This window comes from Tamandua tetradactyla, chromosome 7, assembly GCF_023851605.1.
Source record: "Tamandua tetradactyla isolate mTamTet1 chromosome 7, mTamTet1.pri, whole genome shotgun sequence".
In the NCBI taxonomy this organism is placed as follows: domain Eukaryota; kingdom Metazoa; phylum Chordata; class Mammalia; order Pilosa; family Myrmecophagidae; genus Tamandua; species Tamandua tetradactyla.
Window position 1 is genome coordinate 92,690,415 of NC_135333.1, and position 16,720 is coordinate 92,707,134.

The window sequence follows — 16,720 nt, forward strand, 5'->3', positions numbered from 1 at the left end:
AGTGTATATTCTATAACTTTGGACAATTTATTTTACACCTCACAGAGATCAATTAAGATATTTTAAACTCTAAAGAGTGAGGAATTTTAAAACATCAAACCAATTATTTCATTATCACTATCTAAGGGAAAAATTTTAACTTCTAACATTTTTCAGACAGGAAGTTTTAAGATCTAAGCATATTTATAATTTTGATTCCAAAATGTTTCACCTAATGCACTCAATTAATGAGAAATTTTCAAGATGATTTCTTCAAAACTAAAATAAACCAAACATAAAGTATTAGACATGTTTTAAAAAGCTATGTTATCTTTAAAATTACTTGAACCTTGAAGCATTTCAGGAAGTAAAAAGTTACCTAGAAAAATCCTTGTCTACTTCATATTCATACTTCATCCATGTATCTTGATATACTGAAAATTCCATTACAGTTAATAAAGCCATAGTAGTAAATGCTATAAGAGAAACTGAGAAACACAAAAGAGAAAAACAATCAAATAAATATCCAGATACTATTTCAAGTGAGATTCTGCATTAGTGAAAATGTCCCAATATGATTGCCATTAGAACAAAGCTATTACATAAGGCTTTAAAAAAAGTTTTTATAGAATTTTATTTCTAAAATAGGTTAAAAAATGAAGATTTAATGAAGACAAAAATGAACAAACATCTATACTGTTGAGAAAGCATTTTATTTATTCAATTCAAGGGGCATTTCTCACTAAAATGATTTGCCAAAATTTTACAAGACACAAAAATTTTACTTTCTTATATATAGCAGTGTCACTGAGACAATGAGATAAAAGTAAACATGTTTTACAATACAAACTTGAAATAGTCCCCTCACAATTAAAAATGTATCCACTGAAAATAAAAACTAGCTAAATCTCTTAGATCCTGAGATCTAAAAATCATTTGTGCTCCAGAAACTCAGTAACACCTCCAAGCTTCTAATAAAAATCTCATCTATTCCTTATGTGGTAGTTAGAAGATTCAGTTGTCAACCTGGCCAGGTGAAGGTACCTAGTTCTGTTGCTGTGGACATGAGATGTACATGAACCTCATCTGTTGCTGATTACATCTGCAGTAGGCTAGGAGCCGTGCCTCCTGCAATGAATAATGTTTGATTTAATTGGCCGGTGATTAAACAAGAGATTCAGTGTAGCACAGCCCAAGCAGCTCAGCATACCTCATCTCAGCACTCACAGCTCAGCCGAAGCCTTTGGAGATGCAGAAAGAAATCACCCCAGGGAAAGTTACTGGAACCCAGAGGTCTGGAGAGAAGGCCAGCAGAGATCACCCCAAGCCTTCCCACGTAAGAAAGAACCTCAGATTAAAGTTAGCTGCCTTTCCTCTGAAGAACTAATGAAATAAATCCCCTTTTATTAAGAGCCAATCCGTCTCTGGTGTGTTGCATTCTGGCAGCTAGCAAACTAGAACACCTTATTTTGCAATCTTATAATAAATCACCTCATTTACAAAAGGAAGTAAAAGATTCAAGATCAAAGAATTATTATGTGCCATTTTCATTAGCAAAACTTAACCACAAGAGATTAGAAATGGCAACAGCTTATTACACATTTTACCAAATTAAATATCAATTCTGTATGAAACTTGACTTAATTCTTTATGGGAAAATATATCATTGTAAATGTTGTTATAGTGTCTTATATTTCTTATATATTTTATTATTTATTGACTATTTTAAAAACTTCTATGCCAGTATTACTCTAAGCATTTTATAAATATAAACTTATTTCACTGGTATTGCAACCCTCTAAGAGGTAAACATTAATATTATCTTCATTTCATGGAAGAAGATACTAAAGCACAGATTGAGTTAACTTCCCTAAAGCAACACAGTTAAAAAGGGACAGAGGTGAGCTGTGAATCCAGACAACGTGGCTCCAAAGTCTAGGCTCTTAACTAACCATTATGCCATAAAGTTTTTTTCAATGCAATGAAATTAAGAATTATTATGTTTGATTTCCTCTTAACCAAAATAGGACTGAGGTAGTTTCCACATCATTAAAGAACAATTTGATTTACATATAATATTACAATTTGTTTATATAAAATAACCTTGTTAACATAATTATACATAACTGAAGAACACCAAAGCAGGAAAATTGTTAATACACAGTGCTAAATGCATAGATTGCACTGGGTTAGACACCATAGAGAAGAATAAAACCAGGGCAAACTGTGTGACAAGAATTTGAATTTTAACTGATACTCACCTGTACCCCCACTGGCTGAAGTCTCTACATAGCTCTGAGGAACCTTTGGAAAGGCATCCAATTCTTTCACCAAACTTAAGGTTTTTTTCCGATTCAGTCGCCTCATCTTCAGGAAAGCCCTCCTCCTCTTCCTTCATATAGTCATGCTGAGGAATAAATAAATTTATTAATCAAAATAAAAAGACAAAAGTTTGTCCTCCCCAGGAATGATGTATGTAATTACATTACATTTTAGGATAATTGATAAATGTCATTGGAACAACTTGACATTCTTATTCTGCTTTAACAAAGATAAGTGTTATATTTATTTATGTACAACACTTCTTTCCCCATTTCCACCCCAACCAAAACTATATTTAAAGAAAAGGCAGTTGATGCATATACACATTAAACAGCAAACAAAACATGAAGAGCAATTAAATCATATTTGCAATATTTAAATATACAAATTAAAATAAACACTGATTTTTCTTCTATTAAACCGACAAATACATAAAAATAGTACTTTTTCAGTAACAAAGGGCAATGAAGTAACAAAGTCATGCTCATACATTGCTAATGAGAAAGTAAATATTCACCCCTCCCCCAGACTAAGTAAATTCTTCTTTTAGGAATGTATCCTAAGGAAATAATATATGTTGTGGACAAAAATTTTAATATAAGGACATTTCTAATAATGTTATTTATAAATATTGAAAACTGAAATAAACTTATGGTTTCCAATATACAAATTAAGATTAATTAATGTCAAAATCTATGTAACTGCTTAAAATATTCTAATAAAACATTTAATGGCATGAGAAAATATGTTTGATAACTTAACAAGAAAAGATTAGAAGGCTATATTGATCTAATATTATGAAAGACAGGAAAGATATATAAGAAACAAACTAAAAGTCTATACACCAAAATATTAAACATTGATCATGAAAGGATTTTTAACTGCCTTCTTGAGAGAACTGTGGACTTTCCAAATTTTCTACTCTTTATAATAAAAATATTTTAAAAAGACCGCTTGCTATTTCCTTTTTGATCAGTAAGTCAATCATGTCTAAAATGCATAAAGTCAAAGAATTGAAATTTAAAATATTTATTTTATGAGAGCTTTATACAAATACTGTAAGAGAAACAATATATAGGTGATACTAGAAAGCAATCTCAGAAATCAAAGTTCCATTAATAAAATAAACACATAATAGATAAAATCAGATGATTGGAAGAGTCACTAAAAGAAAAAGAATGTTTCTGGAACAAAGCAGAAAGACTTGTCAGAAATCTAATGGGTAGGATTAATTAATAGAATGGAATTCATGGAGAAATAAGGAGGGCTAGAGATATAAAAACCTGAAATAATCATAAGCACAGTCCAAAAAAAGAGGAGACCAAGATGAGGGACAATCCTAATCAGTCCATGGAGGAGCCACAGCCCTAATGTGGAACTGGACACATTAATTAGGTTGATTAACATCCAACTAATTCCTCTTGCTGATTCCATGTTAACAAAGCAGCCTTCAGATCATGCTTATGCTCTTCAGGTACATGGTTTTCCCTAAAGATAGCAGTATTCAAATTTCCATGCCAGTCAAAAAATTGATCTTCTCATTTTTAAGCTTCTGAGTATCAAGCATAAGTCCGTCGGAGTCTGTGCAGTCTGAAATAATAATCACATTTAATTTCTATCTGTTTTAGTGATAACTATATCAAGATTAACTCTTACTCAGTCTTTCAATTTCTATTCATTCTTTCCCATTAGAGTTAATAATTAAACAAGTTCCAGTCTCTCATCTTTTAACTAAACAAAATATTCCAAGGACATTTCAGACACAACAAATCCAAAAATGAATATTTTATTTTCCCACCCAAACGTGTTCTTCTTCCTGTACTCACTATCTTAATTACGGGGACATGCACATAACTGCACAAGCTAAAAACCTGGGTTACATCCCTCAATTTAAGTTCTTTCTAAATTTCTTTCAAATCTGCCTGCCCTCTCTTTAGGCCCACTGAGAAATTCTTTAATAGGACCTTAGTGCCAACTACCACACGATCTTTGGATTGCTACAACTTCCTATCTTCAACCCTTCAGTTTATTATCTATACTACAACCAATAATCTTTTTAATACATAAACCTAATCAAATAACTTTTCTCTTAAAATTTTTGGCAAGCTTCCCATTATACTTAGAAGTTGAGGCTCTAACATAGTTTAAAAGCCCTACAAGAATCAGACCCTGGACTTCCGGAGAAGATGGCGGCTCAGTAAAATGCGCGGATCTTAGTTCCTTCTCCAGAACAGCTACTAGGGAAGTAGAAACGGTACAGAACAGCTCCCGGAGCCACGACAGAGACCAAGAAGACAGCGTACCCCATTCTGGAACGGCTGACTGGCTGGGAGAACCTGCTGCAGTGAGATCACCAAGGGGCGCGAGCTTCTCCGGGCCGGGGCGGCAGGCGGCCGGAATCCCTCCCTCCCTCCTTCCCGGGCCGGCTGGGAGAATTGGACAGACGCTCCCCTAAGCCACTTCGGCTGACGACCCTCCCCCACAGCGAGAGTTTACCAAAGTTAAAGGAGTCACATCATCTTCTACTGGTGGGACCTGCAGACAGATGAGCGCCACCTACTGGGCAGGATAAGAAAAACAGAGCCCAGAGATTTCACAGAAAAATCTTTCAACCTGCTGGGTTCCACACCCAGGGAAATCTGATTAAATGCCCAGACGCCAGCAGAAAATAATGGATCTCGCTTGGAAAATTGAAGATATGGCCCAGTCAAAGGAACAAACCAATAGTTCAAATGAGACACAGGAGCTGAGACAACTAATGCTGAATATACGAACAGAAATGGAAAACCTCTTCAAAAACCAAATCAATAAATTGAGGGAGGACATGAAGAAGACATGGGCTGAACAAAAAGAAGAAATAGAAAAACTGAAAAAACAAATCACAGAACTTATGGGAGTGAAGGATAAAGTAGAAAAGATGGAAAAAACAATGGATACCTACAATGGTAGATTTAAAGAGACAGAAGCTAGAATTAGTGAATTGGAGGATGGAACATCTGAATTCCAAAAAGAAATAGAAACTATAGAGAAAAGAATGGAAAAATTTGAGCAGGGGATCAGGGAACTCAAGGACAATATGAAGCGCACAAATATACGTGTTGTGGGAGTCCCAGAAGGAGAAGAGAAGGGAAAAGGAGGAGAAAAACTAATGGAAGAAATTATCACTGAAAATTTCCCAACCCTTATGAAAGACCTAAAATTACAAATCCAAGAAGTGCAGCGCACCCCAAAGAGAATAGACCCAAACAGGCATTCTCCAAGACACTTACTAGTTAGAATGTCAGAGGTCAAAGAGAAAGAGAGGATCTTGAAAGCAGCAAGAGAAAAACAATCCATCACATACAAGGGAAACCCAATAAGACTATGTGTAGATTTCTCAGCAGAAACCATGGAAGCTAGAAGACAGTGGGATGATATATTTAAATTACTAAAAGAGAAAAACTGCCAACCAAGACTTCTATATCCAGCAAAATTGTCCTTCAAAAATGAGGGAGAAATTAAAACATTTTCAGACAAAAGTCACTGAGAGAATTTGTGACCAAGAGATCAGCTCTGCAAAAGTACTAAAGGGAGCACTAGAGTCAGAAACGAAAAGACAGAAGAGAGAGGTATGGAGAAGAGTGTAGAAAGAAGGAAAATCAGATATGATATATATAATACAAAAGGCAAAATGGTAGAGGAAAAGATTCTCCAAACAGTAATAACCTAAATGCTAATGGATTGAATTCCCCAATCAAAAGGCACAGACTGGCAGAATGGATTAAAAAAACAGGATCCTTCTATATGCTGCCTACAGGAAACACATCTTAGACCCAAAGATAAACATAGGTTGAAAGTGAAAGGTTGGGAAAAGATATTTCATGCAAATAACAACCAGAAAAGAGCAGGAGTAGCTATACTAACATCCAACAAATTAGACTTCAAATGTAAAACAGTTAAACGAGACAAAGAAGGACACTATCTACTAATAAAAGGAACAATTCAACAAGAAGACATAACAATCATAAATACTTATGCACCGAACCAGAATGCCCCAAAATACATGAGGAATACACTGGAAACACTGAAAAGGGAAATAGGCACATATACCATAATAGTTGGAGACTTCAATTCACCAAACTCATCAATGGACAGAACATCTAGACAGAGGATCGATAAAGAAATAGAGAATCTGAATATTACTATAAATGAGCTAGACTTAACAGACATTTATAGGACATTACATCCCACAACAGCAGGATACACCTTTTTCTCAAGTGCTCATGGATCATTCTCAAAGATAGACCATATGCTGGGTCACAAAGCAAGTCTTAACAAATTTTAAAACATTGAAATCATACACAACACTTTCTCGGATCATAAAGGAATGAAGTCGGAAATCAATAATAGGCGGAGTGCCAGAAAATTCACAAATACGTGGAGGCTCAACAACACACTCTTAAACAACAAGTGCGTTAAAGAAGAAACTGCAAGAGAAATTAGTAAATACCTCAAGGCGAATGAAAACGAAAACACAACATATCAAAACCTATGGGACGCAGCAAAGGCAGTGCTAAGAGGGAAATTTATTGCCCTAAATGCCTATATCAGAAAAGAAGAAAAGGCAAAAATTCAGGAATTAACTGTCCACTTGGAAGAACTGGAGAAAGAACAGCAAACTAACCCCAAAGCAAGCAAAAGGAAAGAAATAACAAAGATTAGAGCAGAAATAAATGAAATTGACAACATGAAAACAATAGAGAAAACCAATAAGACCGGAAGTTGGTTCTATGAGAAAATCAATAAGATTGATGGGCCCTTAGCAAGATTGACAAAAAGAAGAAGAGAGAGGATGCAAATAAATAAGATCAGAAATGGAAGAGGAGACATAACCACTGACCTCACAGAAATAAAGGAGGTAATAACAGGATACTATGAACAACTTTACGCTAATAAATACAACAATTTAGATGAAATGGACGGCTTCCTGGAAAGGCATGAACAACCAACTTTGACTCAAGAAGAAATAGATGACCTCAACAAACCAATCACAAGTAAAGAAATTGAATCAGTCATTCAAAAGCTTCCTAAAAAGAAAAGTCCAGGACCAGACGGCTTCACATGTGAATTCTACCAAACATTCCAGAAAGAATTAATACCAACTCTCCTCAAACTCTTCAAAAAAATCGAAGTGGAGGGAAAGCTACCTAATTCATTCTATGAAGCCAACATCACCCTCATACCAAAACCAGGCAAAGATATTACAAAAAAAGAAAACTACAGACCAATCTCTCTAATGAATATGGATGCAAAAATCCTCAACAAAATTCTAGCAAATCAAATCCAACAACACATTAAAACAATTATACATCATGACCAAGTAGGATTCATCCCAGGTATGCAAGGATGGTTTAACATAAGAAATACAATTAATGTAATACACCATATCAACAAATCAAAGCAGAAAAATCACATGATCATCTCAATTGATGCAGAGAAGACATCTGACAAGATTCAACATCCTTTCCTGTTGTAAACACTTCAAAAGATAGGAATACAAGGGAACTTCCTTAAAATGATAGAGGGAATATATGAAAAACACACAGCTAATATCATCCTCAATGGGGAAAAATTGAAAACATTCCCCCTAAGATCAGGAACAAGACAAGGATGTCCATTATCACCACTGTTATTCAATATCGTGTTGGAGGTTCTAGCCAGAGCAATTAGACAAGAAAAAGAAATACAAGGCATCAAAATTGGAAAGGAAGAAGTAAAACTATCACTGTTTGCAGACGATATGATACTATATGTCGAAAACCCGGAAAAATCCACAACAAAATTACTAGAGCTAATAAATGAGTACAGCAAAGTAGCAGGTTACAAGATCAACATTCAAAAATCTGTAGCATTTCTATACACTAGCAATGAACAAGCTGCGGGGGAAATCAAGAAACGAATCCCATTTACAATTGCAACTAAAAGAATAAAATACCTAGGAATAAATTTAACTAAAGAGACAAAAAACCTATACAAAGAAAACTACAAAAAACTGTTAAAAGAAATCACAGAAGACCTAAATAGATGGAAGGGCATACCGTGTTCATGGATTGGAAGACTAAATATAGTTGTCAATCCTACCTAAATTGATTTACACATTCAATGCAATACCAATCAAAATCCCAACAACTTATTTTTCAGAAATAGAAAAACCAATAAGCAAATTTATCTGGAAGGGCGGGGTGCTTCGAATTGCTAAAAGTATCTTGAGGAAAAAAAACGAAGCTGGAGGTCTCACGCTGCCAGACTTTAAGGCATATTATGAAGCCACAGTGGTCAAAACAGCATGGTATTGGCATAAAGATAGATATATCGACCAATGGAATCGAATAGAGTGCTCAGATATAGACCCTCTCATCTATGGACATTTGATCTTTGATAAGGCAGTCAAGCCAATTCACCTGGGACAGAACAGTCTCTTCAATAAATGGTGCCTAGAGAATTGGATATTCATATGCAAAAGAATGAAAGAGGACCCATATCTCACACCCTATACAAAAGTTAACTCAAAATGGTTCAAAGATCTAAACATTAGGTCTAAGACCATAAAACAGTTAGAGGAAAATGTAGGGAGATATCTTATGAAACTTACAATTGGAGGCGGTTTTATGGACCTTAAACCTAAAGCAAGAGCACTGAAGAAAGAAATAAATAAATGGGAGCTCCTCAAAATTAAACACTTTTGTGCATCAAAGAACTTCATCAAGAAAGTAGAAAGACAGCCTACACAATGGGAGACAATATCTGGAAACGACATATCAGATAAAGGTCTAGTATCCAAAATTTATAAAGAGATTGTTCAACTCAACAACAAAAAGACAGCCAACCCAATTACAAAATGGGAAAAAGACTTGAACAGACACCTCTCAGAAGAGGAAATACAAATGGCCAAAAGGCACATGAAGAGATGCTCAATGTCCCTGGCCATTAGAGAAATGCAAATCAAAACCACAATGAGATATCATCTCACACCCACCAGAATGGCCATTATCAACAAAACAGAAAATGACAAGTGCTGGAGAGGATGCGGAGAAAGAGGCACACTTATCCACTGTTGGTGGGAATGTCAAATGGTGCAACCGCTGTGGAAGGCAGTTTGGTGGTTCCTCAAAAAACTGAATATAGAATTGCCATACGACCCAGCAATACCATTGCTAGGTATCTACACAAAGGACTTAAGGGCAAAGACACAAACGGGCATTTGCACACCAATGTTTATAGCAGCATTATTTACAATTGCAAAGAGATGGAAACAGTCAAAATGTCCATCAACAGACGAGTGGCTAAAAAACTGTGGTATATACATACGATGGAATCTTATGCAGCTCTAAGACAGAATAAACTTATGAAGCATGTAATAACATGGATGGACCTAGAGAACATTATGCTAAGTGAGTCTAGCCAAAAACTAAAGGACAAATACTGTATGGTCCCACTGATGTGAACCGACATTCGAGAATAAACTTGGAATATATCACTGGTAACAGAGACCAGCAGGACTTAGAAACAGGGTAAGATAATGGGTAATTGGAGCTGAAGGGATACAGACTGTGCAACAGGACTAGATACAAAAACTCAAAAATGGACAGCACAATAATACCTAATTGTAATGTAATTATGTCAAAACACTGAATGAAGCTGCATCCGAGCTATAGTTTTTTTTGTTTGTTTGTGTCTTTTTTATATATATATATTTTTATTTTTTATTATTATTATTTTTATTTTTTTCTCTATATTAACATTCTATATCTTTTTCTGTTGTTTTGCTAGTTCTTTTCCTAAATCAATGCAAATGTACTAAGAAATGATGATCATACATCTATGTGATGATGTTAAGAATTACTGATTGCATATGTAGAATGGAATGATTTCTAAATGTTGTTAATTTCTTTTTTTTCTTTAATTAAAAAAAAAAAAAAGAATCAGACCCTGCTTAGCTCTCTCCAAACCCAATCCCTAAGTCTATGTTCCAGCCAAGCTGAACCACTTCCAATTCATGTTCGCTGAGCCAGAAATAATCTTCGATTCCCTTTTCCCATCTCTACATTGAGCTAATTCCTACCTCCTCTTCAAGTCTCAGACTAGATATCTCTCCTTTGAACGCAAAAAGCCTTCAATGACCCTCAGAATCTATGTGCTCCTGGAACACCACATTGCTCTTATCACAGTATTTCTAATCACTTGCTTAATTTTCTATTGTCTCACTATTTCTAACTGCTTGTCTATTTTTCTGTTTTCTCCACTGGACTATTACAGTGGGAAACTTGTATGACTTGATCTTTCTATCTCTAATGCTTGGCCATAGCAGGTATTCAATAAATATTTACAGACGGAAGGAGGAAGTAAAATCTCCCTAGGAACAGCCTCAGTAGCAAAGCTTCCAAATCACACACACAAAAAAACGTGTCATACTTAGGAATGTGAATATATAAAAATATAAGATCCATAAGAAGAAGGATTCTTCACTGCTGCTTTCATCATGGGAATTCCAGCACTTAGAACAGTGGCTGATACATAAAGATGGCAGTATTCAAATTTCCATGCCAGTCAATTAATCCTGATAATCATCCTATGATTTAGGTATTATTGCTATTATTCCATTTTAAAGATGCTGAAACTAAGGCATACAGAAGTTAAATAACTTGCATATCATTAAGTTAAAAGACAGTCAGTAGGCATAGCATTGTTCAGCAAATGAACAAAAGAGTGAAATCTACTTCCCAAATTTTTATTTGTTATATATAACAATAAACTTTTAAAATCCTTTGCTTTAAATTATATGTAGGTATGTATGTGTATATCCATATGTATGTACAGAAAGCAGTTAGTTATTTTTACAAACACTCTAAAATGCCATAAAGCTTATTCAGTACTTCTCCCTTAAAAGTGTAGTTAGTCTATGTCACAGCCACCTCCCAGTCTCCATCTTCCTTTGTCCTATTTTCCATGATTAGATTCTATAACCTCTGCTACTCTTGCTGACACATTCTAAGCTGTGTCAGTTTTCTAAAAGCAATACTTCTATCTCCTCTTTTTATGAAACCTGGCTTAGGGCAGGATAAGCTCAGCACTAATCTATCTCCAAGATATTCATTCCATCTCTAATACTTGCCACTGAACTCCACAGAGCCAGTGTTTTAACAAGCAAATTATCCAATAACTTCCAGCTTTTCTAAAAGCAACGCTTCTATCTCTTTTTATGAAACTTGACTTTCTACTGATGTTAATTTCCTTCCAATCCTGAGCTCATTTTGAGACTCAAAGGGTAAAGAAGCAGCCTGTTTTATCCTGATCTCTCAACTTTCTCTTCAATTTTGAAATCTGCCTTCTACTACTAACAATAGCTTACTACATAGATAGTCTTATATCTAACTTTTCACATTACGTGCTAGGCATTGTTCTAATACATTGGCTTGGCTTCAGAGTCCATGCTCCAAGCAATGGTGCAAACTATTTCTTACTTCAGTACTTGTTGCATTCTTGTACTAAACATCTGTATATAGTTACAATTTCCTTAATGGTTTCAGTATCCAAATCATTGAATGTCTCTTCTACCCATTCCATCACATCCTTTGAAACTCACAATCTTACTGCACTCATCCTATGGCATTCATTCACAATCAGAAAAGCATTTACCATGTGAGGTTCACAGTTTTTACAAACAAAAACGGAAACACCTTTCATCTCCAAGATTTATGAATTAACTTCTATATTTTATTTATATTTGGCAATATGAGAAATATTTAATTGGTTGATACTTCTGGACATTAATAAGAATGAGACAAGGGGACAGAACAAACATTCAGACCACAGCTGGACTTTGGAAACTAAAAACCAAATTATGACCTATCTGAAAATTTAAATTATTTGAATATATTACATTAAAATATTTGACAATATTAATTTACGAATGATAGCTTATTTTCACTTCAACACTAGAGACCCCCCAAAATATTGTTCATTTTTTAACCTTTTATTGTGGTAACATCTATACGATTCAAATTTCCCATTTTAACCATTTTCAAGTGTACAATTCAATGGTATCAATCACATTCACAATGCTGTGCAAACATCAGCACTCTATAATTTCAAAATTTTTCATCATTTTGTTACTAGAAAAATTAGAAAACTAAAATAAAAAATAACAAAAGCTAACACTTAATGGGTGCTTACTGTCTGCCAGTATTGTTCTAATTGTTTTAAGTCATTTAATCCTGGTAATAACCCTATGATCTAGGTATTATTGTTATTATTCCCATTTTTTTCAAGATAAACAGAAAATTTAATATTTATCAGGATACTGACAGATACTAGCATGACAAATAAGAGCCAAAACCATTGCCCCCATACTCAGCTTGGACCCTGGGACCTGAAACTACATCTTACTGTCTATACAATCCTTGTCCTCTGTCTTCATTAGCATGATTTTATTCTTCCCCAACTCCCCTTAATAGTTGTGTGATTTGGGCAAGGTAGTTAACCTTCTCATCTGCAAAACAATGAGGATACCTGCCTTGAAGTATTGTCTGAAGAATGAAAGAGAAAATATTTGTAAAATTTCATAAAATTTCTGGCACATCCAGGTGTTTAACAAATTTTGGCCTTTTCCTGTCTGTTAGTCTAGTACCGAGTTTGTGGAGTCAAAGGCAAGGTTAACCACAATATGGAGGCAAGCTTGTTTTGTTTATCCTAACTCCTCGTTTATTATTAAGTATGTCTTTTGCAGAAAGACGTTTTCTAGGACTTGTACAAAATCTTTAAAATTATCATTTTTGTGACAGAAGATTATTTTAGATCAGTTTAATTCCAATCTTCATCTTTTGTGTTTGGATAATTGTGAGTTTCAAGCTTGAACTGTAGTAACTTTTATTCAATGAATGTTTATTAAAGTATTACTTGTATATCTTGATGCTTACAGTCTTGAGTCTATAAGGGTGAATATGGCAAAGTTCTCACCCTCAGGAAGCTTTCTTTCTCAAATATATTTTACAACTTTTCTTTTGTGTGTGTGTTTACTTCTGAGTTTTGACACAGAATGTGTCATCTAATTACCATTACAATCAAGACGCAGAACATTTCCATCTCCTTTCCCTCGTACTGTCTCCTTTTGAGACAAATCATACCTCCATCCCCAAATCCTGATTCGTTTTCTATCTATAGTTTTGCATTTTTCAGAATGTTATACTAAGAGAGCCATTTATTATGTTGCCTTTCAAACTGTTTTTCTCACTTAGTACAATGCATCTGAGATTCATCCATACCGCTGGATGTATCGACTGGTCAATTCTTTTACTGACAAGTAGTATTCCATTAAATTGACGTACTAAGTTTTTGCCTTTTAAAAAATTCATTCACCTTTTGAAGAACATTTGGGTTGTTTTCAGTTTTGGGTGATAATGAATAAAGCTGCTATGACCTTCCACAACACGGACTTTATGTGAGCATAAGTTTTCTTTCTCTTGCGTAAATAACCAGGAGTGGGATTCCTGGGTCATATGATAAGTATAGATTTAATTCTAAAAGAAAATGCCACACTTTTCCAAAGTGGCTGTACCATTTCGCATTTCGACTAGCAATGTTTGAGCATTCCAACTGCTCTGCTTATTTATTTATAATGTACTGTCAGATTTGAAATGTTATTCATTCTAACATATGCGTACTATATCACCATGATTTTACTCACATTTCCCTAATGATTAACAACAGTAAGTATCTGCTCATATGCTTGTTTACCATTTATATCTCTTTTTTGATAAGTGTTTATTCAAACTTTTAATTCATTTTTAAAATTATTATTGAGTTTTAAGAGTTCTTTACTTGTTTTAGATACAACTACTTTCTTAAATAGGCAGTTTGCAATTATTTTCTCCCAGTTTGTGGCTTTGGTCTTTTCATTCACTTAACAGAGTCTTTCATAGAGCAAATGTTTTTAATTTTAATGAAATTCCATTTTTCAATGTTTCTCTTATGGTGCACGCTTTTAGTATTGCCTCAAGGCACTGTTAATATGGCACTGTGCTTAAAGCCTGTGTCTGAACAGCCATAGCACAGACCAGATATGTTAAGTGCTACACGAATTATATAAAGTGCCCTAAGAGTGCAGAGGAGGGAGATATCACTTAAAAGTTGATAGTTTCGCAATGCTGTTTAACAGTTTTCCAATAAGCTGCTGCTGACTCCTCTATTTTCTAAGTATTGAGATATATTGTTAATGTTTCAAGATTGGCTTGAAACATTAACATTTACTATTATTCCCATTTTAAAGATGTTGAAACTAAGGCTTATAGAAGTTAAATAACTTGCATACCAACAAGTTAAAAGACAGAAAATATATTAGAAATTGAGTTAAACAGAATTTACAGCAGGTACAGATTGCCTAAAAATAATTTCCAAAAATGAGATTCAATATTTCTTCCATTTAAATCATGATCCTTAAAGAAGAGTTTTTACAATTTATATAGTTTTTTGTTGTTCCAGACCAAGACTGATTTCCTTTGCGAGAGAGATATTTCAAACCCAATATATTTTTATGATTTGTACTACCAAGCCATTGCAATACTCAGTTGCATACTAAAGTTTACCATCAAAAAGGAAAAACCTCCTTGCCCATCCTGAAACCATGGAATTTCTCTTTCTCACGTTTTTCCTCTAAGAGAACTAGAATAATAAAACCAATTTAAAGATAGTAACAAGGTTTGGTGAATAAGCATACGTCCTTCTTCAATGAATTAATCTGGCTCATTTCTTTTAATGTATGTATTCCAGAGTTCAGTGTAGAAAGGCAAGCAATTACCTGAAATATGGAACTTCCAAACATCAAATTAGTAGATACAACTTTTAATTGTATCTTTAATTGCTTCAGAAAGTCAGTCTTGCAACATTTAAACACATATTAAGTAACTTACCATAAGTCCCCATGGCACCGAATACTAACTATAAAAGTTACTGAAACAATGACCTATCAATTCAGCATAGTACCAATACCCAAGGCTATTTTCCACCTCCAGTTGACATGTTACTTCACAGCGGATTCTTGCGTTACGAAAAGTAGTGACATTCTGAGCTGTCTCACCTAAATTTCTCCCTGCCCTGTCCTTTTCCCATTTTCCCAAGTGGCGTGAGAAACTCTCCTCCGAGTCGAGGCCAAGCTCTCTTTCTTTCTTAAAAAGAGAGAGAGCAACGTGCCGCCAAGAATGTGGCATTTGTCTGAGTGAGAGGCCGGGATCCAGACAACCGGGAGGACCATGACCTAGCTGGTCTTTACAACGTGAGCCCCTCCTCGCCCAGGGACGGGAGAAACCACCAGGGTACCGGTTAACTGAGAAAAGAAGTGACTAAGGGTCAGCGGGTACAGAAAAGGCTCCTGAACTCCTTCGAGTTGCACGACAGAGCAATCAGCCGGAAGGCGGAGAGCGGAGTTCTGGGTCGCAGCGCTGCCCAAGTGTCCCGCCAGTAACGCCCCCGGGGGAGGTAGAGAAGCACCTCGGCCAGGCCCGCTCTCCAGACGACAATAATGAAGATAGAGAACCAACCCCATGCCAGGCTTTCAGCCCTTTAAGCGCATTCATGTCCCTAGCATCCCTAGAATAAATTGGGCACAGCACCCACGGGCGTTTCAGCATTTTACCTTGTGCTACAGTCCCAGCCGACCGCCATCTTTCACAGAAGCCCGGGTCGCCGGGACTCCCGTGTACCCGGAAACACCGCGAGAACAAAAGCAACTATCAGCTCTGAAAACGTCAGAAGGGGCGGGGGGTGGGGCAAGGTTTGATTCTCGCGATATTTCCTTTGCCTACGAAGTGCTCAGTGAATCAAGAGGCGTGGTCAAGACTTAAGGGGCGAGGTTAACTGAAAGAGGACTGGAATTTTAGTTGTGCTCCTGTAGACTCACCGGTATCTACTAGTTTAGAAAGGGAGAGGTTCTTTTCTGACTGACACTTAACCACGGAATCAATCTCAACTCACACCGCACTTCATTACTAATGAGAGCCTTAGGCGCAGAAATCATCCCTCGGATCCGCGATGCGTATCAGTCTTCCAAACTGCCTCACGTTTTGTGCCTTCTCTTAGACCTTGGCTTTTATTTTCCCCAGTCAAGAACGTTTGAGCTTCCTTTTTGAGACATAAGTAACGCTTTTAATTATATGTTCTAGATAATAAGCTCCGTAAGAAAGCACACCTACCTTCCTCACTCTTAGATCGCCAGCACTTACTCTTCACTCAATTATTTGTGGCGGAAAAATTAAAACTTCATTCATCTTTCCCTACCACTTCATAGGATACAAAGGAATTCGGGGGAAAAAAGATTTTAAAGGAACTGCTCGAGAGTAAGCCCATGCTAGTTCCCTCTCACCTATCTGTTACCAGATTTTCCATTATG

At 35.6% G+C, this 16,720-nt stretch overlaps 1 protein-coding gene across 4 annotated transcripts in view; it reads right to left on the reverse strand.

The window, feature by feature from the left end:
• Nucleotides 1-16,077, reverse strand: part of ERGIC2 (ERGIC and golgi 2) — an 88,185-nt gene extending 72,108 nt beyond the window's left edge. For 3 of the 4 annotated variants that reach the window (XR_013179618.1, XR_013179619.1, XM_077170427.1), the window contains exons 1-3: nucleotides 15,968-16,077; nucleotides 2,241-2,386; nucleotides 359-467 (exon numbers count right to left, since the gene is read on the reverse strand). Coding sequence is in view for 2 of the 4 variants with exons in the window: in XM_077170427.1 (XP_077026542.1) it covers nucleotides 359-467; nucleotides 2,241-2,346 (215 nt within the window). In the remaining 2 variants the exon portion in view is untranslated. The remainder of the gene's footprint in view (nucleotides 1-358; nucleotides 468-2,240; nucleotides 2,387-15,967) is intronic. The other variant, XM_077170428.1, reaches the window with a different exon arrangement.
• Between the last annotated feature and the right edge of the window lie 643 nt (nucleotides 16,078-16,720).